At 36.0% G+C, this 24,563-nt stretch overlaps 1 protein-coding gene across 4 annotated transcripts in view; it reads left to right on the top strand.

Moving 5' to 3' along the window:
- Window positions 1-23,914, top strand: part of SLTM (SAFB like transcription modulator) — a 44,480-nt gene extending 20,566 nt beyond the window's left edge. The window contains exons 6-21 of one of the 4 annotated variants that reach the window (XM_060097281.1): window positions 2,926-2,953; window positions 4,297-4,765; window positions 5,384-5,433; window positions 7,589-7,707; window positions 9,916-10,065; window positions 10,279-10,382; window positions 10,473-10,558; window positions 11,117-11,202; window positions 11,414-11,577; window positions 13,978-14,158; window positions 14,896-15,020; window positions 15,848-16,018; window positions 16,783-17,097; window positions 17,211-17,355; window positions 20,814-20,974; window positions 22,849-23,914. In XM_060097281.1, coding sequence (XP_059953264.1) covers window positions 2,926-2,953; window positions 4,297-4,765; window positions 5,384-5,433; window positions 7,589-7,707; window positions 9,916-10,065; window positions 10,279-10,382; window positions 10,473-10,558; window positions 11,117-11,202; window positions 11,414-11,577; window positions 13,978-14,158; window positions 14,896-15,020; window positions 15,848-16,018; window positions 16,783-17,097; window positions 17,211-17,355; window positions 20,814-20,974; window positions 22,849-22,957 — 2,463 coding nt within the window. In that variant the 3' untranslated portion in view covers window positions 22,958-23,914. Of the gene's footprint in view, window positions 1-2,925; window positions 2,954-4,296; window positions 4,766-5,383; window positions 5,434-7,588; window positions 7,708-9,915; window positions 10,066-10,278; window positions 10,383-10,472; window positions 10,640-11,116; window positions 11,203-11,413; window positions 11,578-13,977; window positions 14,159-14,895; window positions 15,021-15,847; window positions 16,019-16,782; window positions 17,098-17,210; window positions 17,356-20,813; window positions 20,975-22,848 lie in introns of all 4 variants that reach the window. The other 3 variants (XM_060097279.1, XM_060097280.1, XM_060097282.1) reach the window with 3 other exon arrangements.
- Window positions 23,915-24,563: the final 649 nt, after the last annotated feature.

Here is a 24,563-nt window from a genome sequence, read left to right on the forward strand (position 1 = left end):
TTAACTGAAAAACAAGTCCTAGGCTTGTCTTTTATCTCTCATGAGTCATTGCTGCTCCTAGAATGAAATAAAAATAGAGAAGCTTTCTGTATTAATTTTCACATTTGACTTAAGGGTTATAGATCCCATTACAAAGGTAAACAACATAAACATTATAGACATTTGTTTTCATTTTCATATGTGAAATACATTTTTTCAAGATTAGCACAAAAAGTAGTTAATTTAAAAGGTTGCTTTTCATTGTGGTTACTTATTTACCATATTCCTTATTCTGAAAAAACATCTGTTTTCAGTGGAGGAAAATTATTTTCAAATAAAGTACATGTCATGTCTGTGCCTATATATCATTTACAGGGAAAATTTTCCACTGTCTTTCTTGTATTTCTTGGTTTGTTTCTTTATTGTAAGGAATGGTTTAACCTTAGTAGTGAGTGCTATGTTTACTGCACATACTGAACAATAACTCAAATATGCACTGGTATGTGGCTCATCTTTTCTACCAACCCTAGTTGTTTTTGTGCTTCACCCCCATTGTAATCAGTTTGTTTTCTGGAAGTTGGCTCAGACTCCTTTCCTAGGGACATTTAAGTATATGTAATAAGGCTAGTGTTACTACTATTTTGAGAAACTAAAGTTGTGAAACCCTTCAGAAGACCTGTTGAGTAATTAGGATAGATACCTAAAAACTCTTGAGCAAAGTAAGGCAAACCTTACCAATTATTTTAGCAGCTAGAAATAACGTTTCTAATTGGCAGAAAGTACAGCAGAAAGATTTTGTTTTTTACATCACAGTAGTTTTAAAAATTTTACTTTTTTTAAAATGGCGAATACTTTGGCCATTTTTTTTTCTTGAACATATCAATATTGCATCTCTAAAAGAATATCTTGGAAGTGGTGTGCTGTTGTATCCCAGGTAGATAAAGGAGAGGCAAGTTGCATTCTTTAAGTTACTTTATTCTGCTTTTAGGTAAAAGTTAAGATATTCCAGTTTATTTATCCTTCTGAGGTAAATGACTAAAAGAGAGTTTGGGAGAAAAAGACTTATCAGTAATTCCAGCATAACTCATCCTTCCTTTGCTGCCACTGCCTACCACTCCACCCAAGTTAAAGCATTTTTCTTTCCTTTCCAAATGTTGCACATTAGAAATGTAATGATTAAAACTAAATTCCAGCATAACAATTAGGAGATTATTAGAGCACAGTATAATGGACTTATATAATAATAGGATTCACATTGCTGTCAGTCAGTAATCTACTTGTTTTGGACTATTTTACTTCCTAAGCTTATGGCTTAATTGTTTCAGTGTTTTCAGTTTCCTTCACGTTACTTTAGTTTGTAGTACGATTGGTCATTCCCTAATTGGGGCACTTATGTGTTAACTTAAAGTTGAAAAATTATTTTAAAAATGACTTCTCAGAAATACGTTTGTTACCCAAATGTTAATTTTGAGCATATGGTAAAATATTTGACATTTTTAAGGACTGCATGCTTTTATATGAATCTAAAATTATGTTATAAGATTAATGCGGCATTTAAAATTTTGTTTACAGTTCAGTTTTGCCTTCAGTCTAATTTCCCTGCTAGGCTGTCGCTCTAAGGCACCGTTCTTAAAGTTGTAGTCCCTGGACCAGCATCAGCATCACTGAAACTTGTTAGAGATGCAGATTCTCAGGCCCTACTCCAGACTTGAATCAGAAACTCTAGGGTTGGTGCTCAGCAATCTCAGTCTCAATCCCAAGTCCTCAGGGGATTCTGATACAGACTCAGAGTTTGAGAACCACTACTCTAAGCCTTCGTGTATGGTAGCTTCACACCACCTTGACTAAAAACAATCTACTTCTACTCAGCTTTTATTTTAAAAGTTATAAGTTAAAACATTCCTTAATTTTTTTCCATTACTGAGATTATAATGCATATTACTAGCTTATTTGTTATGATCTTTAATTTTGGGAAATGTTTCTTTTTTGCTATAATTCAGTTATTTTTGTAGTATTAGCTTGGTGTAGACTAAATAAAGATTTTCCCCTCTGTGCTATTCTTGTTTTCAAGCCAGCACATGCTTAATTTTAGATTATGTGATGTCACAAATTTTAAAATTGAAATATCACATATTTTAAAATTAAAGCCAATCATTTAAAAAATTGTGTTACTTGTTTTGATTACCTTAGCAAAAATACCATTTTTAAAGTGGCTGACCACCATTGTATATGAGACAGCTTATGAATTTATTTTAACAGATTAAAAAGGAATGAAGAATTTGAAACTACTCTTGTAGTCATTCTTACTTCTGAAATGCCTAAGAAGGGAGTGTTTTTTGTTTATTTATTTTGTTTATTAATATGCATTCCATCCCTTGAAAAGTATATGTTTTCATGTTAGATTTTCTGGTACATTTTGAATAGTATGTCCTAAGAGTGCCTTTGAACCGAGTCATGTAAAATAATCAGGGCAGGCTTTTTATTGGCGTCTTTTTGCATCCTCTTTTTTTGGGGTGGTGGGGGGCCTGCCCCTCACGGCTTGCGGGATCTTAGTTCCCAGACCGAGGATCGGACCCAAGGCCCAGCAGTGAAAGCGCCGAGTCCTCACCACTAGACCGCCAGGGAATTCATAGTGGCTTTTTGATATGAGTAAGAGTCTGGTTATTTAAACTAGTTTTGAGTAGTGAAACTAAATAATCCAGTTCATTGTTGATATAATCATTGACAGATTTGCCTGTTGTGTAAAATCATGTATACCAGACATATGCTACATTTCTGTAAATGTGTTTTGGTTCAGTTCTGATTGGAATATCCTGTATTTGTTAGTGTTAGGTGTCTCTAATATTATTAAATCATTCAGCAATTAAACTTGATAGATCTTGTACTATTACTGAAATCCAGTTTTAAGTGAATTCATTTTACATTTGATTATTCTTTGAATTTCAGGATGGTGAGGAAGAAGAAAATGAGAAAGGTATGTTTGATGCTAAGTAGAGTTTAAAAATTGGTGACATTTAGAAAAACAGTAAATTATGTGAAAATAAAACATTCCTTATTTGAAATCTTATTTTTGAAATGAGTTTATTTTCAAATTTATCAACTTAGTGAATTAAGTTAGCACCTTGATTTTATTTTTCAATTGGTTTTAATTTTCTTTTTAACACTTTAAAGATATGTTCTAACTTAATGGTACATATCAGTTACTGTAGTGGACAATGCTATTTTTTATTTAACCCAATTTAAATTTTATTTTTAAAAATAACTCCTAGCATACGGTAAGTTGATTACATTCTTAAGACTGGTACTGCAGTAACTCATACGTGCTTATTGGGAGTCCTGGTATGTAATGGATAATTAATTTTACAACTAGCCCTAAAAATGTTGGGTGACCAGGAGACTGACTTTTTGTTTGCTGCTTAGAGAAATTTCGTACAGTCTTCTGACAGTTTCAGTAGTTTAGGAGAGCTATCTCATCCAATACAATTGCAGGGACACCAGTAGTAAAATATGTGGTCAGTATGAGGTTTATGGAAGAGTTCTTGGAAAGACGTCAAAGGATCCTCCTACTTTGGACTAGAAAGGACATGGAACAGGTTTCTAAGCAAGGCAGAATAAAAAACCTAGAAGAAATGATGAAGTAAAGCTACCAGCTGAAAATCTCAGATGCCCGAAGCCTTTCTATTTTGGGGGAATGCAAGACATCTTTGAAAATGGTAACTGCAGGACTGACTGGACAGGATGAAGCCTGGAAATAACCACTTTCCTAAACGTTATGGAGCAGGCCATCTTTGGAGCCTCCTGTAGCAGTTTTCCATGTGATTCTGGACTACACAAGAACTGAATAAGAAGAGCGAAAAAGATGAGGCCCTGAATACTTTGAAGACCGATTGGTATCCTCAGACTGTGACCTTTCAAGACGTCACCATGGGAGTTCTGAAGGTCACAAGGGTTAAATCCCAAGATAATTTGAACATTGAATACCAAGTCTGCACATTTGTCACTCTCTCATGGAGGAAAAAAATCTTCCATATGCCATTAACTTATAACCAGAAATGAAGAGCTGGTATCCTCAGGATGGAACCATTTCCTCACTTTTGTTGTTTGGTATTTGTATTTAGAGATCATTTTTTCCATGAAGAATAAGTGATCCTGGGTAAAGGATTGTTTATGTTAGTTAATACCCTTGTGTTTTTCTTCCTAACCTTCCATCAGTGCTAATAACTGGCTTTATATTTTCTAGGTCCTATTCTAGCTTATGAATATGAAATTGTTTAAACTTCTTGTTTTGCCGTATTTATTCCTGTTAAATCCTCTTAGATATAGCAGGTTCTGGTGATGGTACACAAGAAGTATCTAAACCTCTTCCTTCAGAAGGGAACCTAGCTGAGGCTGATCACACAGCTCATGAAGAGATGGAAGCTAATACGACTGTGAAAGAAGCTGAGGATGACAACATCTCGGTCACAATCCAGGCTGAAGATGCCATCACTCTGGATTTTGATGGTGATGACCTCCTAGAAACAGGTAAAAATGTGAAAATTACAGATTCTGAAGCAAGTAAGCCAAAAGATGGGCAGGACGTCATTGCACAGAGCCCGGAGAAGGAAAGCAAGGATTATGAGATGAATGCCAACCATAAAGATGGTAAGAAGGAAGACTGCGTGAAGGGTGATCCTGTCGAGAAGGAAGCCAGAGAAAGTTCTAAGAAAGCAGAATCTGGAGACAAAGAAAAGGATACTTTGAAGAAAGGGCCCTCGTCTACTGGGGCCTCTGGTCAAGCAAAGAGGTTTGTTTTTCTATGTCAGTTCTTTACGATACTGAATTCCAGCATTCAATAAGATCACTCTACATTAAGGGGGTGGCTTCAAGACCATGTACAGTAATTAGTACTTATGATCCTGCCTATAATATTTTTGACCGTCATAAGTTACTTTAAAAAAAATTCAAGATCTTCGTAATATGCAGTGTGTCCTACTGATTGCATTGTCGAATTGTCAGCATATATTTGTTTTTTTTGTTGTTTTTTTTCAAATTGACAATTTTTTTGTGTTTTATTTTTAAAAATCCTTGTGATGATGGTTAATGAACAACTATCAGTCCTAAGAACACAAAATGAAGTCAAGTCCCAGTCCTGAAATCTGGAGAAGATGGCCATATATCCACTGAATAGAATTGTCAGAAAATCTAGATCTTCAGGCATCTTGGGGAAAATCAGTGCAAGAATCCTAAGGGAATCATTTGTTCAAATAACCTAATCTAGGCCTTTGGAATTATTAATTTGTATGAATAGCACTAGTTTGAAATATAGTCAATATCAAGCTGTTCGATTTTTGTTCTTTTGTTTTTTTCTGTTGTGTTTTTTTTTTTTTCTTTTCAATTTTCTTCTGGTGATTTGCTTCTTTAGCTCTTCAAAGGAATCTAAAGACAGCAAGACATCATCCAAAGATGACAAAGGTAATGGATTTCTTTTCCTGTTTATTTCAGTGATAAATTTCATATTTTCATTAAAAAGTAATAATTGCCTGGGGTTTCCTTTGACATTACTTAGTCCTCAAAAATTGACATACTAAAATTTTTCGATGCCCTTTTATGTAAACAGTGGAGTTAGATTACAGCAAATTCTCAGTGTGATTGAAGCATTACTTTCTTAATTACTTAATTTTTAAACTGGTATGAATTTGCTTAAAATATATTTGGTCTGTGTTTTTTACGTTGTGTTCTAAGCATCTGTATGGAATATTCATATAACAGATATTTTGTTTTCTTATATTATAATTTCAAGTATTTTATCTTTGACTGTAGTCACTTTTAACCCCTATACACCACCACAGTCTTTTCCCTTTCTGTCTAGTAGGAAATATGGTATAAACAGTATTTGTGTATATTTGTGGAGCTGAAAGAAAGTCAGTCTCTTAACACTGGGTTTTACTTTCTTGATTCTTTAAATCAGGGCACACTTCTGTTAATATAGCCAGTTATACAGTATTTTAATTCTTCGGAATTTACTTCCTATTTGACTTATTTTGCATTGATGAGAGTTTTATGTAGAAAAGTAGATTTATTTTAATTTTTGTAAGCTTAAAGGTGCATTATTTGATTACTTTTTGTTACTGGGAAGTCTCAGTCTCAGTTTGTCTCCTGGTCATGTGCTTTAGTGTCATCTTGTATATGCTGTATATTGAAAAATATTTCTTGTGTTCTAAAAAAGCATTTTAAGGGAAAATAACGCCATTTAGGTACTATAGATTCTGAAAATGCCTTGAGTGCCTGAAAAAGTACTGTGTTCCTTTTACTTTTTTTAGTATATTTTGTTGGTATATTTTAATAATTAGAAATTTTTGTGATTGGTTTAGTAATTGACAATTAATTAATTGCATTACCCACATTCCTTACAGTTTGGTTAATGGATAAGATATAATAAATGTTTTAAATGTTATCCTTTAAACTTAGAAGACTAGTGTAGTCTTAATTAAATGTTAACTTTTTCCTGTCATTAAATATTTTTTTCTGTAGTTAGAGAAGTACGTGGGCCCAAATGTTACTGGTAAAATAAAAAAGATACACAAACTTCCAGTTCACATTTCATAGCAGATCGTTTGATACCTACATTTCTTAAGAACACAAATGCAGCAACCATTAATATTTAAAATATTTGAGTCAGGCATGTGTTGTCTCCTCATAAGTACACTGACAATAGTTCTTCAACTAAAACTTGTGGCTTGTAATTTTTAAAGCATTAAACATTTTACTCCAATAATGCAAAGTTATAAAAATTGTTACTTTTGTTTGCTTAGATACTGTTTCCCTTAGAGTGGGTAAGAGTTGTTTTCCAAGTAAAGTCAAATGAATGAAAATTCCTTTTTTATAATAGTACATTTGAAGTAAAGCACTGAAGGATGACTGACTAGGCCTGTATTTTAAGAAATGGCATTTATCTGTATGAAACCATAATTTGTGTATGGAAATAGTGCAGAAATAATTCATATAACCATTTACCTATTCTAAAGGATTTTGAGGTCTCTGATCTTATTTTTGTAAGTGATTTTAGAAGATTTTTTTTTTTTAAATACAGAGTTATCCAGCTGCATGTAATTCCCACTTTCTCTTACCCTTTCTCTGATAGAGGATGAAGGTGAACTGTGGTTCGCTCGTCTTTGTTATTAAACATTCAAATTCTTGAAAACAGTTTATCCCTTTGTTTGACTTTTCCCTTTGTGCTCCCAAGTTTCTCAGGAGCTAAAGCCCACCACAGATGTAGGTAATTAAGCAGTCTGTACAGTCCTAGATGACTACTTCCTGGTTGCCTGTATTCAGTGCAGTGGTTGAGTATAAGTTATTGAGCTTAACAGCAGAAGTCCAAGACATGTAATTTATTTTTTTTGCCTACTTTGTCTTAAAATTCGTGCAGTAGGAAATGTACAGATGTTCAGACATGTTTGTATTATCTCTTATTGTGTTTGATTTTAATAATAGATGTGTAGGATTTTGATGTAGTAAAGTTGTACTATCAACATTAGAGGGTATTATAATTTTGGAAGAATATGGCCCTAATAATTGTGTTAAAAATATTCCAATTGAGATACTTAAACTTCTATTAAATCTATTCTAGGAAGTACAAGTAGTACTAGTGGTAGCAGTGGAAGCTCAACTAAAAATATCTGGGTTAGTGGACTTTCTTCTAATACCAAAGCTGCTGATTTGAAGAACCTCTTTGGCAAATATGGAAAGGTACATACATTCTTTTTACCTTTTTATCCATCTTTCTGGTATCTCCATTTTAAATAGAGGTTATATTCAAAACAGTATATATAAAATCTAGTTTTTTGGCTCTCTTAGGACTGTTACAGGCATAATTATTGAGTTCTGTAGTAATGGTGAGTTTCATCATATAATCTCACTCTGAACCCTGGGAATCTTTTATTAAGAGCTCATATTTTGAGCCCATTTAAGCCAAGGACTGAGTTTGATTCATCACATTCATCATGATATTTCTTGGACCTAGAATTGCTGAGGCTGATCTGGTCATCTGGAAAATATAGGTAGATTAATATTAGGCAATGGGATATAGAATATGAGGGAAAACACCCCAAAACTGATGTGGTCCTTCTCATTATACAGATTCCAGTACAGTGGTGGTGAAAAATGTAAAACTGGTAAAACTTAATCAGAAGTTTTGATAGTTCTTTGATAGCTGTGAAGGAAGAGTGCAGGGTGTTAGCAAAGGGAGGCTTTACTGTGGTTGGTTCATCAGGAGAACTTTTTCTGGCATATGAGGGGAGCCCTAACAGAAGAGAAAAATAGTCAATGATTAAATGAATTGAATATTCAAATAATGGCTGTTGAATTAAGTTGCAGTTGATCTGCATCCCTTAGGGCCCTCACTACTTTCTACTTTACATTTTAGTGTTCAATATATTGATACATCGTATGTAACCTACTCTGCTGTAAACTCTTTGATAGCAGGGATCTTTATCTACTATACTATGTGTGCACATGGTAGGCTTTAAAATATTTATTAAATTAATGACCATTAACGGTAAATAGCCATTAATGAGTGTTACAAAAACTTATCTTATTGATTTTAGGAGGTTTTTTTTCTTCTTCTAATTAGAGAGTTACCTGCACATTAAGGAGGTTCCTGTAGATGTCAGATACAGAACACTGAGAATTGTGGTCCCATGATCAGCTGTGGTGTATTTTTGGTTCTGTTTTCAACAACTTATTGTTAGAGCTGTAAAAACGGTATTTTGATGTTGGCCTTTATTAGGATTAAAACTATATTAGGAAACCATGTACTTATAACAAGGACCTTGGGCTTAAGAATTAAGCTGTTGTTGGGGCAAGGCAGCATTTCCCAGAGTTGAGATAAAAGCTGATAGCTACCAGCTACCCACACCTTACAGCCTCCTAAATTCCTTACGTTCCTCTTCCTGACACTGCGTCCCTGTTCCTATTTATTCAGCACTACATTGTTCTCTCTCACTCATCCACCTCTGCCTTGTCTCTCTTAGCTATTCATTTTATAGAATTGAAATTATTTGTCACTTTTATATTGGTATACATTTTTAAAGTACATGGATGGAAAGTGTGTCTTTTTAGGGTGTGTTTTTAGGGTGTTTTTTTAAAAAATTAATTTATTTGTTTTTGTTTTTGGCTGTGTTGGGTCTTCGTTGCTGTGCGCAGGCTTTCTCTAGCTGCGGTGAGCGGGGGCTACTCTTTATTGCAGTGCACGGGCTTCTCGTTGTCATTGCTTCTCTTGTTGCGGAGCACGGGCTGTAGGCGCGGGCTCAATAGTTGTGGCACACGGGCTTAGTTGCTCCACTGCATGTGGGATCTTCCCGGACCAGGGCTCGAACCCGTGTCCCCTGCATTGGCAGGCAGATTCTTAACCACTGTGCCACCAGGGAAGCCCTAGGGTGTACTTTTAAGGTTGCTTTTTTACATGTGGCAGATTCTTTATTTTTGAAAGACCCATTATAGAAAAGTGTTAACACTTATCTAGACACTTTCTAGGAACTTACCCTTTTTGTTTTAATATCTTTAAGAGATTCAGGGTGGGCCTTTGATAGGGAAATTTTGACCCAAATCTAATTGAAAATATTATTTCTTTGCTTTCGTTAATTGTGCTATTACTTCATTGATGTGACTGTGTTTTGGCAATGTATTTGAAAGAAAAAAAAAGGAAAAAACTAAAAGCAGGTTAAATTGCTTTTTGACATTTTAAATTGTTCCCCTGAATATTTACTGAGTACTTACAGGCAAGGTAGATGGTGATCATAGAATAATATATGTCCTAAATTTATCCTTTATCCTGAATTTATACATCCTGAACATATCCTTTAATTTGAATAGTTTCCATTCTGAAGTTTAATCTATTTAGAAATGTATGTGGTTGTAAAGTTGTAAAACTTTCTGAAGTATAATCTCATTTTACAGGTTCTGAGTGCAAAGGTAGTCACAAATGCTCGAAGTCCTGGGGCCAAGTGCTATGGCATTGTAACTATGTCTTCAAGCACAGAGGTGTCCAGATGTATTGCACATCTTCATCGCACTGAGCTGCATGGACAGCTAATTTCTGTTGAAAAAGTAAGCTTGCTTAAGTGTTTATAAAAGGGAGGTTACTTTGAGGGCTAGTAATTTTCAATTTAAAGATGTTACACTGGTGGGGAGTAGAATTAGGAATGATTTTATTTTTATATATTCATTTCTGTTTTCCAAATTTTCTACCATCAACATACTATTTACAAACATAAAAGTGTAACATTAAAACACATATTTTTTTCTGTTTAAACCTTTCAGGTTAAAGGTGATCCTTCTAAGAAAGAATTGAAGAAAGAAAATGATGAAAAGAGTAGTTCAAGAAGTTCTGGAGACAAAAAAAATATGAGTGATAGAAGTAGCAAGTAAGGATTTATTTTGTTGATAAGCATATAGACTTTTTTGGTACACTGATGAAGTAGTCCTCATTTTGTTGTTTTCTTGCATGGGGTCAGGACACAAGCCTCAGTCAAAAAAGAAGAGAAGAGGTCATCTGAGAAACCCGAAAAAAAAGAAAGCAAGGATACTAAGAAAATAGAAGGTAAAGATGAGAAGAATGATAATGGATCAAGTGGCCAAACTTCAGAATCGATTAAAAAAAGTGAAGAAAAGAAACGAATAAGTATGCTATGCATCTTTCTTCTCAATCCCTTTCTAATGCATCCTACGATTTAATTTTTACAGTGGAAGGGGGAAACTTGAAATTACAATCCAGATAAATATTTAAACTTTGTTATTAGATGTCACTGTGGTAGAAAAGGAGGTCTAATAGACTGATTGTCTTCTCCTTTTCCACTCTTAGGAAACAGATGTCTTCTTCCACCTAAGCCCAGTTACTGTTAAATCTGGGCTGGCTGAAAATGGTCATTGAGTAATAGCTATGTAATTGATCTTTTGGTATCTCTAAAAGTATTTATGTTAGCAGATCAAGCTTTAAAAACTCTTTACCTTTAAGTTCTCATAGAGTAAGTTTTTTACTTCATGTATTGGTTTATGAATATTTGGTTGTCTAAGAATTCAGCATTTTTACATTATATTTTCTTTTTTTACTGGAATATTTTTAGACATTTGCTTACCTAATTTTTTTTTTTCCTCTTAGGTTCAAAGAGTCCAGGACATATGGTAATACTAGACCAAACTAAAGGAGATCATTGTAGGCCATCAAGAAGAGGAAGATATGAGAAAGTAAGTCTCTGAGACGGATGTTGTATACTATTCCACCTGTTCCCAAAAGAAGATAAGTCAGTATCTCTAAACATTTTGCATACTTCCATGCTAGAAAACCTAAGAAAAGGGGAATGTCATTACTCATTTAGGCTTTTTAAATGACCAGCTCAACTTGAAAAAACAAAATTATTTTAAGTTGTAGTCCTGTTATAATTTTTTTTTTCTACAGATTCATGGAAGAAGCAAGGAAAAGGAGAGAGCTAGCTTAGATAAAAAAAGGGACAAAGACTACAGGAGGAAAGACATCTTGCCTTTTGAAAAGATGAAGGAACAAAGATTGAGAGAACATTTAGTTCGTTTTGAAAGATTGCGACGAGCAATGGAACTTCGAAGGTAGGAAAAGAGTCTGTTTTTAACTATAGGTACATCTTTAACACTAGTTATAAACCAGATTTCTGGAAATTGTATTCCTACAGAAAGATATTTGTCACTTTTAAGAAATGCAGTAAAACCTAATGATTTCTTAAGTTTGCGTAGTATTTTACGATGTACAAAATACCTTTCCATCTATTATCTCTGTCTTGACAGTTCTGTAAGGTTAGTTATGTCCATTATATAAGTGAAAAAAATGGAGGCCCAGAGAGGCTAAATGACTCTTCCAATGCCACATGGCTAATGAGTGGCAGAGTCGGGACTCAGACCCAAGTCTTCTGACTCCAAGTCCAATGCTCTTTCCTCTACTCCAAAGCTGCCGCCATAAAAAACATGACTTTAAAGGAACAATTGATTTTTGAGATAGGATAGTCTCAATGTAAGCTATAGTGGTCAAATAATATGTTGACATTTTAGGGAAAACTTATTGTACTTTGAATTAGAGACCAAGTGAAGGCAGATTTAACCCTGTGAACCTTATTGTGTTTAAGCTCTGTCCCAAAGCAGGCATTCTTTTTAAAACAAAACGAGAACAAAACATTTCTATTTTTAGTGGCAATATCTCAACAGTTCATCATGAGTGCCCGTTTGCTTTCGTATATCAATTTTTGGATGCCACTTAAAATATTCTTGTGAAAGTGTTTCATAATATAAATTTCCAAATATTAACCTATACTGTCAAATGGTCACTTACCATGAAATTTCATCTGTTCATTCACAAGAGTGCTCCGAACTACCAGAGATACTTTTAGCAACTTAAATAATACTATGATTGCCGCACAGTTTACCTAAAGGAAATAACCCTTGCATTACTCAGAACCTTTGTTGGATGAGGTCTCAGCACGCTTAGCCTCCTGTTTAGAGGACCACAAGTTGAGAGGAGGGTGGGAGTGGGAGTTATTAGGCAGCACTCCTCAAACCCATTAGACCAGCACCCCTTTCATAGTAAACAAAAGAGTTGCAGCACCTTCTTTACTAATCTGAAACGAAATTGGTATATAATATACCTACCCATACAAATATACAAAAAATATCAATATAAAGCCTTAACTGTAATACGAAGGAAAAATGAAAGTAATTTATAATGAAGCATATATTCCAGATATGAATGTTTAGGCATGACTCTCTAGAAGATCTAATGAAGTAGTCAGATGTTTGCACCCTTCTTAAGACTCAGTGAGAATGTGACAGCTACAAACACAGATTGATACCGGTTTGTCATATTGGTGAGTCAAATACCAGGAGTGTTGTTGACGTTATGACATGATATCTGAAATGGTGAACAACTCTTGGTGAAGTTCTCAAGAAAGTATAATTTTCCCTCTTACTTATATGGAGTTGCATTCCTGGAAACTTTAGTGTACATAAAACCATGCCAAAGCAAATGAACCTAGCATTTATTAAAAATTAGTTAAGTTCTAGAGCTAGATTTTTTTCTCTAGAGGTGATTTTGTTTTGATGACATGAGTGTCCATTATGGTATTTGAAAGGTATATTAGGAGTGTTGGACAGTTTTTTGTTATACAGAACTATCTTGACTATTCCATGCATCAGAAGATAATTTAGAATCCTTGGTCCCTTTCACTAATTGCTGGTAACCGCCCCATGGTCCTTGTGATAATTAAAAGTGCCCCTCATATTTCCATGGGGGCAGTACTGAACCGTTGAGAACCACTGGGTTACTAGGGGAAGACATGGTGATAGACAAAATACACTGGGTGCCTTAAAGTAAGGAAATGATTTTTAAAAAAAAAACAAAAGCTTTTAAAAGTCTTAATATAATAACTTAATTTAGTTGAGCAAACATTTGAACTACCTCCTGAATCAAAGAAGCATGTTACCTGGAGCCATCTGTTATGGGCTGTGAACACTCCAAAAGAGGCTTTGAGGCAACCGTTTATTATATACAGCATTTGCTATAATTCATGCTGATGGTTATGATCCCAAGTTATCAAAAATAAGGCCTACCTAATTTTAAGGAGATAGACTGTATCCTATTTTGCTATCAAAAACAGTAGAAGTTATAGTTTTGTAAACTCATGTATGTAGAATATCTCCTTTTAAAAATGTTGATTAATTAATGGGCTGTTATAGTGGGATTTTTATTTAAACAGGAATCATGTAAGAGGCAACTACTCTATAAAATTCAGCTGTTTAGTTGACAGTCTTAATAAATAAGTGACAGTATTGAAATCTGTTTAAAGTTTTATTTTGAGTTCTCTTTCCAATTACATTAAAACTACTTAGAATGAGTTGAAGTTTAAAATTGCCAACCTCAAGGAAAAATACAAATTCAAAAGCTATTCTCTTTCACACAGTGCTAGCATAATTTAAGTATTTCTAAATACTGATTTTTGTTAGACGAAGAGAGATTGCAGAAAGAGAGCGTCGAGAGCGAGAACGCATTAGAATAATTCGTGAACGGGAAGAACGGGAACGCTTACAGAGAGAGAGAGAGCGCCTAGAAATTGAAAGGCAAAAACTAGAGAGAGAGAGAATGGAACGCGAACGCTTGGAAAGGGAACGCATTCGTATTGAACAGGTGCAGTCAGAAAATCTTTTCATCTTAAATAACTGACCTTTTTCAAACCCTGTGATTTTTGCCCTAAAATTTGCTTTACATGTTGTAAAGCTTCTATAGAATAAGTTTAGCTAATGAGCATTTATTAAGTGTCCCTGAAAGATAACAGTGAATTAGGTGCTAGTTAAAAATACATTTAGTCATGACTTTGTTCTAGCCAATTGGTAATACCTCGAGCTCTGCAATATCATGGCAGCCTAATAGTCTGAGCATAGGACTATGAGTCCAGAGTAGTTGTAATCCAGGCTCTGTCACTATCCCATTCTTAGAAAATAACTATTTCCTTACATATTATAGTGGGAGTGATTTCCCAAGGCTGGAAGGAAATAATGCCTCTCTTTGCAGAATTGCATCCAAGGTTTTAAGGCACTTAATCTTCATACATATTAAGAACTGTATTTCTAATTCCCTTTAGGTGCTTTTGTTGAAAATTATTAAACTAAATCTGACCTTCCAAATTTAAAAAATTGCCAGCTTTTAACACCCAGTCTCTGTTAATTTTCATGTTGCAGAACAATAGTCATAGCTTAGATTGCTAATTACTGAAGTCAGAATCTTTTATTTGTCCCAGGTATGTGTTTTGCCTGGTGCTTGCCTATGATGGTTTCTTAATGACAGGATTAAAACAAAGTTGCATATATACTTACCTTATGTTTTCATTTTGCATTGGTTGGTTCTTCCTTCTATGTTGTCTGAAGGAAAGACGTAAGGAAGCTGAACGTATTGCTCGAGAACGAGAGGAACTGAGAAGGCAACAGCAGCAGCTTCGTTATGAACAAGAAAAAAGGAATTCTTTGAAACGCCCACGTGATGTAGATCATAGGTAGTTGCTTACTTTCTTTAACAGTAGCTTACTATCTTATTCCTTAGTCCAAGCTAAGACTAACTCTAGAATTGGAGAGTACAGGCACCCATCACTGGAGTAAAGGGTCATAATCAACAGGGATGGGAATGATTGCAGTATTGAATTGGACCCAGTGCATTGTCAAGTAGAAGAGTCTGCTCTTCTTTCTGTTTCCCTTCCTAATGCAAATGTTTTTCCACTATGACTGGAAATACATGGTAGACTTCAGCAATGGCTCTCAAACTCAGACCCATTTTGAAAATTCTTACAGGGTAGTGCAGATGGTACAGAAATCAAAGTCATAAATTTGGGAAGACTAAAATATAGATTCTGTATGTGTTTGCATTCATGGTTCTTAATAGATTTCAAAATACAATATAGTCATTTCTCATTATACATTCTGTGAGGTTTAGTTGATAGTGTTGAGAAATAAGTGGAGTGAATGAATTGTGCTTGGGACTGACCCCTCTAACCTTTCCAAAGTTAAATATAACCAAAAAAGTTGTATACACCTAGTTAGAATTTTATCATAAAATGGTATCAAGTGTTTATCTTATTTGTCTTTTCCATTTAGTAATTTGAAAACAAACAATTTTTCAACTATTTTCTTTCCTGTGAAATTCCTCTAATAACTATATGACTTTGTATAACAATAATTTTTTGCTAGCTTGTAACAATGTTTTGTCTTGAGTTTATTAGCCCTCTGTATCCACAGTTCCTAGCATGTGGTATGTATGACTCCAAGTAAGTGTTATTTGATTGTTGTAAAACTAATTTATATAAACGAGCAAATATTTCTCTTCAAGGCGAGATGATCCTTACTGGAGCGAGAATAAAAAGTTGTCTCTAGATACAGATGCACGATTCGGCCACGGATCTGACTACTCTCGACAACAGAATAGATTTAATGACTTTGATCACCGAGAGAGGGGCAGGTTTCCTGAGAGTTCATCAATACAGTCTTCATCTTTTGAAAGGTAAACAGATTATGTTGAAAAATGCTGTATTTGGTATATGAGCCTTGTTAGTGATAGTTTGGTTCTCTATTAAAATCTTAAGAAGTACAGGTCAGGGCCTCCCTGGTGGCGCAGTGGTTGAGAGTCCGCCTGCCGATGCAGGGGATACGGGTTCGTGCCCCGGTCTGGGAGGATCCCATATGCCGCGGAGCGGCTGGGCCCGTGAGCCATGGCCGCTGAGCCTGCGCATCCGGAGCCTGTGCTCCGCAACGGGAGAGGCCACAACAGTGAGAGGCCCACATACCGCAAAAAGAAAAAAAAAAGAAGTACAGGTCATAACTGAGTGTTAAGAACAAATCATATGTTTGGTTTTTGTATTTATTAATGAGACTGTGATTCAGTATTCAAAATTAGTTTTATAGGCCACCATAACACAGTTAAGTAGGTTGGTTTTATCTTCTTAACCTTTAAAACTAAGTGGGAGTACTGTTAACTTTGGATGGGCCTCAACTGTGAAGAACAGTAAAATATCCTTCAGGTTGGTAGTGACTTGAGTGTTTGATGTAATTACCATTGGATGACAAAAAACCAACCTTCATGCCAGACATTTAGCTCAATTTAAAAGAATATATGTTATTATCAATAATTATGGCCATTTTTGGTCACCTTACCTTAAGTTAATTTTTAAAGAAGATGTTATTATTGTAGGTTATGCAAATAAAGTTAAGAAGAATAAGGCCAAGTAAGTACTTCTCAGGACCTGTGTTCTTTGTTTTGGATAACAGGCGAGAACGTTTTGTTGGTCAAAGTGAAGGGAAAAAAACACGTCCTTCTGCACGAAGAGAAGATCCAGGTTTTGAAAGGTATCCCAAAAATTTCAGTGATTCCAGAAGAAATGAGCCTCTACCACCAAGAAACGAACTTAGAGAAACAGACAGGCGAGAAGTACGAGGGGAACGAGATGAGAGGAGGACAGTGATCATTCATGACAGGCCTGAAATCACTCACCCTAGACATCCTCGAGAAGGAGGGCCCAATCCATCTAGACCAACCTCCTGGAAGAGTGAAGGAGGCATGTCCACCGACAAACGGGAAGCAAGGTATTTGTGTAGTTTATAATGACTAGCTAATGGTGGTTTATAATGCATTCGGGTTTTTCAAAAAAAGGTATAATAGAGTTTGATTGTGTATGTTTTTGGATTTTGTTTAACAGAGTTGAAAGGCCAGAAAGATCTGGGAGAGAAGTATCAGGGCACAGTGTGAGAGGGGCTCCCCCTGGGAATCGCAGTAACGCTTCAGGCTATGGAAACAGAGAGGGAGACAGAGGAGTAATCACAGACCGAGGAAGTGGAGCACAGGTAAATGCTTATGCAGGTTTATTGTCAACTCTCCAGAAATAAATTTAAAGGACTTACAAGACACATTGTATCTGTAGTATCATTTGAGTGTGGACTAGACTAGATTAGAATGATTGAGAGCTTCTTGTGAAAGATCTTAATGCCTCTTGTATTTTCAAGTCAGTAGTTGAACATAGTAGTCCAGAGAAGCAGGATACTAGCCCTGAAATTTTTTTTTCCTTCCAGTTTTATTGAGATATAATTGACATACAGAAAGAACTGTGTAAGTTTAAGGTGTACAATGTAATGATTCGGCTTAGATACATGATGAAATGATTGTAGCCCTGAAATTTTTATTAAACTTCCTGCGAAAATTTGAGAATTGTTATATTTGGTAGATGAGCCTTCCTAATGATGACTGGCTTTATTTCTTTTTTAAGAAATTGAGGCTTTCAAACTAGATGGGAAATCTTGGGCCCCTACTTGTGTTTCCCTTTCACCTTTTCCTTTTTTTTGTTGTTTTTTTGGTTTATAATACTCTCTTTTCTCCCACTTTATTAAGTAGCTTAAAGTATAGAACTGAAATAAAACAGTTGTCTCTTTCTTGCTCTTTTATTTTTAAAGGTAGGTAAGTGGAATATTTTGTATTTGCCTTTTTTACTCTTGTGACACTTTATTGACTTGAATATTTTCTACTAAGAAGTTAATGAATCTCGACAGAGGACATCTCTTAGCAATACAAATGAGCAAAAACCTTTTACCTGATTTGAAAGCATTCTGTCGATGAAATACTGGCATAATATGGGTGGACGGTAGCAGAGATAGAATATTCTCTTAAATTACATACAGAAAAGAATTCTGAAGTGTGTGTGTACGTGTGTCTCCATCCTTAGGCCTGTAGTATACTCTGGTGCTCTGTTTTGTATTTGAATACATACTAGGTTTTGTAGCAACATTTTTTACCAGAAAACTTTTTAATCTCTTGGCATTCTAGTTAATACAACTATGCACTTTCCATTTCATACAAAGCATTTTTGAAACGGATTTGGGCCTGCTGGGATTTATTAAGTTTTAATGTTTCTAGTAAGTAGAAATGTTCAATAGATGAATTCATTGAGCTATTTATCCTGAATAGAACATTTAACATTTGTTACATAATCCAGATATTCTGCCTTAGAGTAAAATTTAAGTCTCATAGACTAGTGCCCTTGCATTCACATGCCCTTTTTGCAAAAGGTATCCTGAGGGAAGAGATCCTGTTCCTCCCTTGGAAATTTGGTTTCCATGGTGTTGGTCTATAAGCTGTTCTGACTGTAGTATTGGGTTGGCAAAAAAGTTCCTTCGGTTTTTAAGTACAAATAAAAGACACATTTTTCATTTTCACCAAGAATTTTATTGAACAACATATTCACCGTTTTGTTCCACTACCTTCTGCCATTTTTCAGGCAACTTCATAATTCTGTCTTCCCAAAACTTTTTATCTTTATGAGCAAAGAGCTGTTCCAGGTGCCTTTTACAGTCTTCCAGGGAATTGAAATTTTTCCCATTAAGAGAATTTTGTAAAGACCAAAATAAGTGGAAAGCCGAAGGTGCAATGTCTGGTGAATACAGTGGATGAATCAGAACTTCCCAGCCAAGCTGTAACAGTTTTTGCCTGGTCATCAAAGAAACATGCGGTCTTGCATTATCCTGATGGAAAATTCTGTTTTCTATTGACTAATCTGGACGCTTTTCGTCGAGTGCCACTTTCAGTTGGTCTAATTGGGAGCAGTACTTGTCAGAGTTAATTGTTTGGTTTTCTGGAAGGACCCCCTTCTAATCCCACTATATACACATCACCTTCTTTGGATGAACACTGGCCTTTGGTGTGGTTGGTGGTGGTTCATTTCGCTTGCCCCACGGTCTCTTCCGTTCCGTGGTACGGTATCCACTTTTCATCGCCCGTCACAATTTGTTTTAAAAATGGAACATTTTTGTTACGTTTCAGTAGAGAATTGCATATGGAAATACGGTCAAGAAGGGTTTTTTTCACTTAACTTACGTGGAACCCAAACGTCAAAGCGATTCACATAATCAAGCTGGTGCAAATGATTTTCAACACTTGATTTGGATATTTTGAGTATGTCGGCTATCTCCCCCGTAGTATAATGTTGATTGTTCTCAGTTAATGTCTCGACTTGATTGCTATCAACTTCAGCTGGTCTACCCGACCGTGGAACATCATCCAGCGAGAAATCTTCAGCACAATACTTCGCAAACCAACCTTTGACACGTTTGATCAGTCACAGCATCTTCTCCATACACCGCACAAATCGTTTTTTGTGTTTCAGTTGCATTTTTACCTTTCTTGAAATAATAAAGCATAATATGCCAAAAATGTGGCTTTTTTCTTCCATCTTCAATATTAAAATGGCTACACAAAAATTCACCAACTTTGGGGTTTTTTTAAAATGCACACTGATATGACAGCTGTCACATACAATCTAACAGAATTGTTTTGAATGAAGTTAAAGACAGCTAAGCGCCACTAGAGCCATCCTACGGGAAAACCGAACAAACCTTTTGGCCAACCCATTATATCTCTGTAGGGCGCCTTCAGATTTCTGTAGGCTAAGTATCATAACTTTTGACTGTATTTTTCCCTGCAGATCCTTAGTTCTCTGCTTTTGTTTCTTTATGTTCACTATTCTTTTTTTTTCATAGTCATGGATGTAAGACCTTGTAAGAGCCATAGCACTAACTAGTGTGTACAGTAAGATGACAGCTCCTGTTTCTATGTGGTATTTTCATGTTGATCATATACCCCACCTTGATTTGTCTTAAGGTTTTGACCTCTCAGTATGCCTTCTTACATATATATAGAAGATCCAGGCATTACATATAGACCCAGAAATACTCAAGGGTCAAAAAGTACATGGGTGCTAGAAGGTATAGAAATAACAGTGCTGAATCATGTTCTGTCCTTCTACCTTTTCTACCCTGAAGCCTGAGAAGCTTCTTAGTTCAAAGTAGATAGAAACCTTTTTTCATATTATTCATTCTTTCATCTTCTCACACATCTTACTAATTTCCTTCTGGCATTAAAAGTATACCATAAGGGGCTTCCCTGGTGGCGCAGTGGTTAAGAATCCGCCTGCCAATGCAGGGGACATGGGTTCGAGCCCTGGTCCGGGAAGATCCCACATGCAGCGGAACAGCTAAGCCCCTGGGCCACAACTACTGAGCCTGCGCTCTAGAGCCCGTGCTCCGCAACAAGAGAAGCCCCCGCAATGAGAAGCCCGCGCATCACAACCAAGAGTAGCCCCCGCTTGCCGCAACTAGAGAAAGCCTGTGCGCAGCAGCAGAGACCCAACACAGCCAAAAATCAATAAAAATAAAACAAATTTAGCAAAAAAAAAAAAAAAAAAAAGTACATCTTAAGTAAATTGGCCTGAGGCTGAGTCTGTCCTGATTTTTCTTTTAATATGTTATTTTTTTAGCACTATCCTGAAGAACGGCATGTGGTTGACCGCCATGGACGGGACACAAGTGGACCAAGGAAAGAATGGCATGGTCCACCTTCTCAAGGGCCTAGCTATCATGATGCAAGGCGAATGGGTGATGGCCGGACAGGAGCAGGCATGATAACGCAGCATACAAGGTAAGTAGTTAATCAGTTAAGACTTTTCTGCCAGCATGCAACCAAACCTTTTTCCTTTTCCTTAAAGGTCACTATAGTTTCTGAGAGATTGAATTGCAACTAGTAACAACCCTAGGTCTGCCCAGGTATTTCCTCATATTAACCCAAAATCCCCAGGGCAGCTGATGTTAATTTGTGAGTTAACGTTCCTCATTGTAAGTTAATTGATTGACACTCTGGCATATCAGTCTCGATACAGGTAGGTATGTACGTCAGAATCCAGTAGATAATGAAGCTTTTGAATTTCATGTTGGAACCATCTTCTTGTTCACTATCATTCTGAAAATTCCTAGAAAGGAAGAAGAAACTGAAAGTATGTTCTGCTTCCTCCCTTTTCAAATAGGTCTATTAAAATTTTTGGACATTTATCCCAAAGCCTGTTCAAATGCTAGGAGATGAGCTTTATTTTCTCTTCATACCAACATCCGTTGTGGCCCTTCAGCTGGCAAGTGTTTGGCCTCTCTCTCTCCCATGCCCTTTTTTCTTTCCCATTCATCTGTCTTAGAAGAGACAGTGGCTTGGCTCAGTGATCCAAGTTACTACTCTTCTATTGGTTGCTTCTAGCCTCAAACTTAAGTGACTGTTTACTATACTTGTGCCCTGCACAGCCTCATCACTCATTCTGTCCTTGGTTATTAAAGGTCACCAATACCTTTTTTCTTGACAAATATAGATTCCTTTATTTTTTTAGTTCTTGGGCTCCTTGGTGGTTAAGCACTGTTGCTTTTCCTTTTTTAAAACATTCCTCTGTTTTCTAATGTACCATAATTTTCTTTTCTACCTTTTTAATTTACTTATTGGCTCCTTCACACGGTTGGATTTTAGATACTATTTTTTATTTTTAGCTTTATATCATGATCTCCATGTAAATGCTTGGAGGTCTCCATAAATTCAGGGTCACAAGCAAACTCATTCGTCTGCTGTTTAAAACCTTTGTGTTTCAGTTGTTGTCTCCAGCTTCTTTTGATTTGCCATTGCCAGACTGGGCCTCATCTTTATCTTTCTCCACTCCTAGCATAAATTTCTAAGTATGGTTCAGCTAAAAATATATATTTGTGGTAGCTTTGTTTTCTTGCTCATTTCAGCTTCTATCAGATCTTCCCAAATGAGTGTTTTCTCTCCTCCTTTTTTCACGTTATTTCTAAATTTAACTGTTGGGACTGTTTTCTTACACTGTTTACTTGCTCCAAAACTACAGACAGCTTCTTTAGGTTACAGGATCTAATCCAGATTCCTCAGCCTGGCATCCAAACCGTTCTGTAATTTGGTTTTATCCTACTTAAACCATTTCACCATGGGTTTTTCGCTCCCAAATTTGTTGTAGGATTTTGGGGTGGGTCTTTATTCCTGTATTATCCGTTCGTACCTACTGTATTGCATTATACATATAAAAGAAATTCCAAAAATATTTCTTGAATGATGTCCTGTAGTTCAGAGGTTCAAATTCCTAGTTGATGCTGATGCTGCACATCTGGGGGCCACACTTTGAGGAACACTGCTCCAGTCCATTCATTCACAGACCATTAAATGGCTTACTAAGAGGCAGAGGCTTAGACGTGAGGTTGCCTGAGTTGAAATCCTCACACCACCATTTATTATCAGATCACCAGTGTGATCCTGGGCAAGTTACTTAGCTTCTAGATCTGTCTTTCTTCATCAGGAAAGTGGGGTTAGTAATGGTACATACCTCACAGGACTGTTAAAAAGAGTAAATTATTTAATATGGGTAAAGTACAAAGAACAGTGTCTGTTAAATGATAATCACTTTTTAGGTATTAGCTGTAATTATTTGTTCTTTTGTTCTCTGACATTTTTTTCTTTTAAACCTTTTTCAGTAATGCATCCCCAATTAATAGAATTGTACAAATCAGTGGCAATTCCATGCCAAGAGGAAGTGGCTCTGGATTTAAGCCATTTAAGGGTGGACCTCCACGACGATTCTGAAAATTAGCTCTCTGCCACGGTTTCAAGATAATTTATTGAAATCTCCTGTAAACTTTACTTGACTACTTATGAAGAGGACCTCTGACTTGCTTGAGATTTCTGTCAGACTTTTTCTTTTTTCTCTTTTTTTAAAATTTAACATGATTGCTTCTCTCAATTTTGGAGAAGATGTTTAAATAGTTCTGTTGTAACTTTTAATAGTTTTGTGTATCATTCAACTTTTTTTCTTGCAGCACCAAGACACATTGGAAAAGATAGGAATCAAAACCATTTTAATTCTGTGTGAATATAAAGCGTAGTTTTCAGGTGTGTGGTCGTAGTTTAATTTCCAGCATTAGCTCTGTGGTGTCAGGCTCTAGAGTTACTTCTTGTCACCAAGCATTTTCAGCCTCCATTTTGAAGGCTGTTTAAGCTTAAAAAGTCTGCTGTTTAATTTTTAGAGAATAAGATTGTTCCTTGCATTTCTGAGTATTATGTAACCTATTTTTGCAGAAGGTACTGTTACATTAAGTGCATCTGTGTATCCTGGTTTTAAAAAATGTACTCTTTTTTGAAATAAACCTTCATATTCTGTATAGTTGCTAAAGCGTTGAGAACCTTTTTAATTGTAAAATGAGAACCGATTTTCAGTTTAGTGTAGCAGCACACTTGTTCAGGTTTGCATGGTATGAAACCAAATAGATTACTGAAACCTTGGCCATGAGGTTTGTATCACTGAGGTTCTTAGACTGAGTTGTGCAGGTAAGTGCACTTTTAGGTAATCTGCACTGTTTGATGGGTAAATTCCATCTCTGGGAATTGTGTGGGTATTAATGTTTCCATATTCCCAACTATGTTGAGAAGTGGAAAAAAAAAAAAACCCAGGTTCTAGATTGGTGAATCAGTTGGGTTTTGTAAATACTTGTATGTGGGAAGGCATTGTTGTCTCTTTGTGAAAATAAAAATCCACACCTGGAAGTGTATGTGTCTTTGTTTCCAGCTTTTTAGGTGTTAGTCCTCCAGCCCTTTTCCTTACTCCAAGTAATTGACTAGGTTTAGAACTTTAACAACAGACTTTTGGTTTTTGTTCCTAGGAAATAAGTCTAACTTTGACTCTTCATCTCAGTAGCTGGGCAGCACACTTTGTTGAAGTGTTGGAACCTTAAGCACTAACCTTACTGGTTTTTTTCCTTAAGGCATCTTTTCCAGGAAAGTCCTTCAAGGTAAATTCAGAATAGCGCCTCTTAAAGCCTCGCATATTCCTTCATATAAATCAGTGATGAGTAATTCAAATGGCCTAGATTCTTGGAAAACTCAGCAGTCTGTATGCTCATACAGAGTAGAAGATGGGTGCCAAGGGATTGCTCTGAGGCCACCTTTTGATTTGAGCAGGAGTCTTTATAGAAGTTCTTGTAAGTGTCCCTGAGTGGATATGGCTGTGCCCATGAGATGGCTCAGACTTCTGAGTGCTGTGGGCAGCCAGGGTACCCTTGTCTTTGACTCTTTGGGGGAACTGGCACTTTTTGTATTGTTCTGGATTTCATACCCTTTTCTTCCCTTCCTAACTCTATAGTTGTGGGAGCAGGTGATTTTGTGTGGGTGTGTATGTGTGTGTGTGTGTCTAGGG

The sequence above is a fragment of the Mesoplodon densirostris genome, chromosome 4 (assembly GCF_025265405.1).
Source record: "Mesoplodon densirostris isolate mMesDen1 chromosome 4, mMesDen1 primary haplotype, whole genome shotgun sequence".
Taxonomy (NCBI): Eukaryota; Metazoa; Chordata; class Mammalia; order Artiodactyla; family Ziphiidae; genus Mesoplodon; species Mesoplodon densirostris.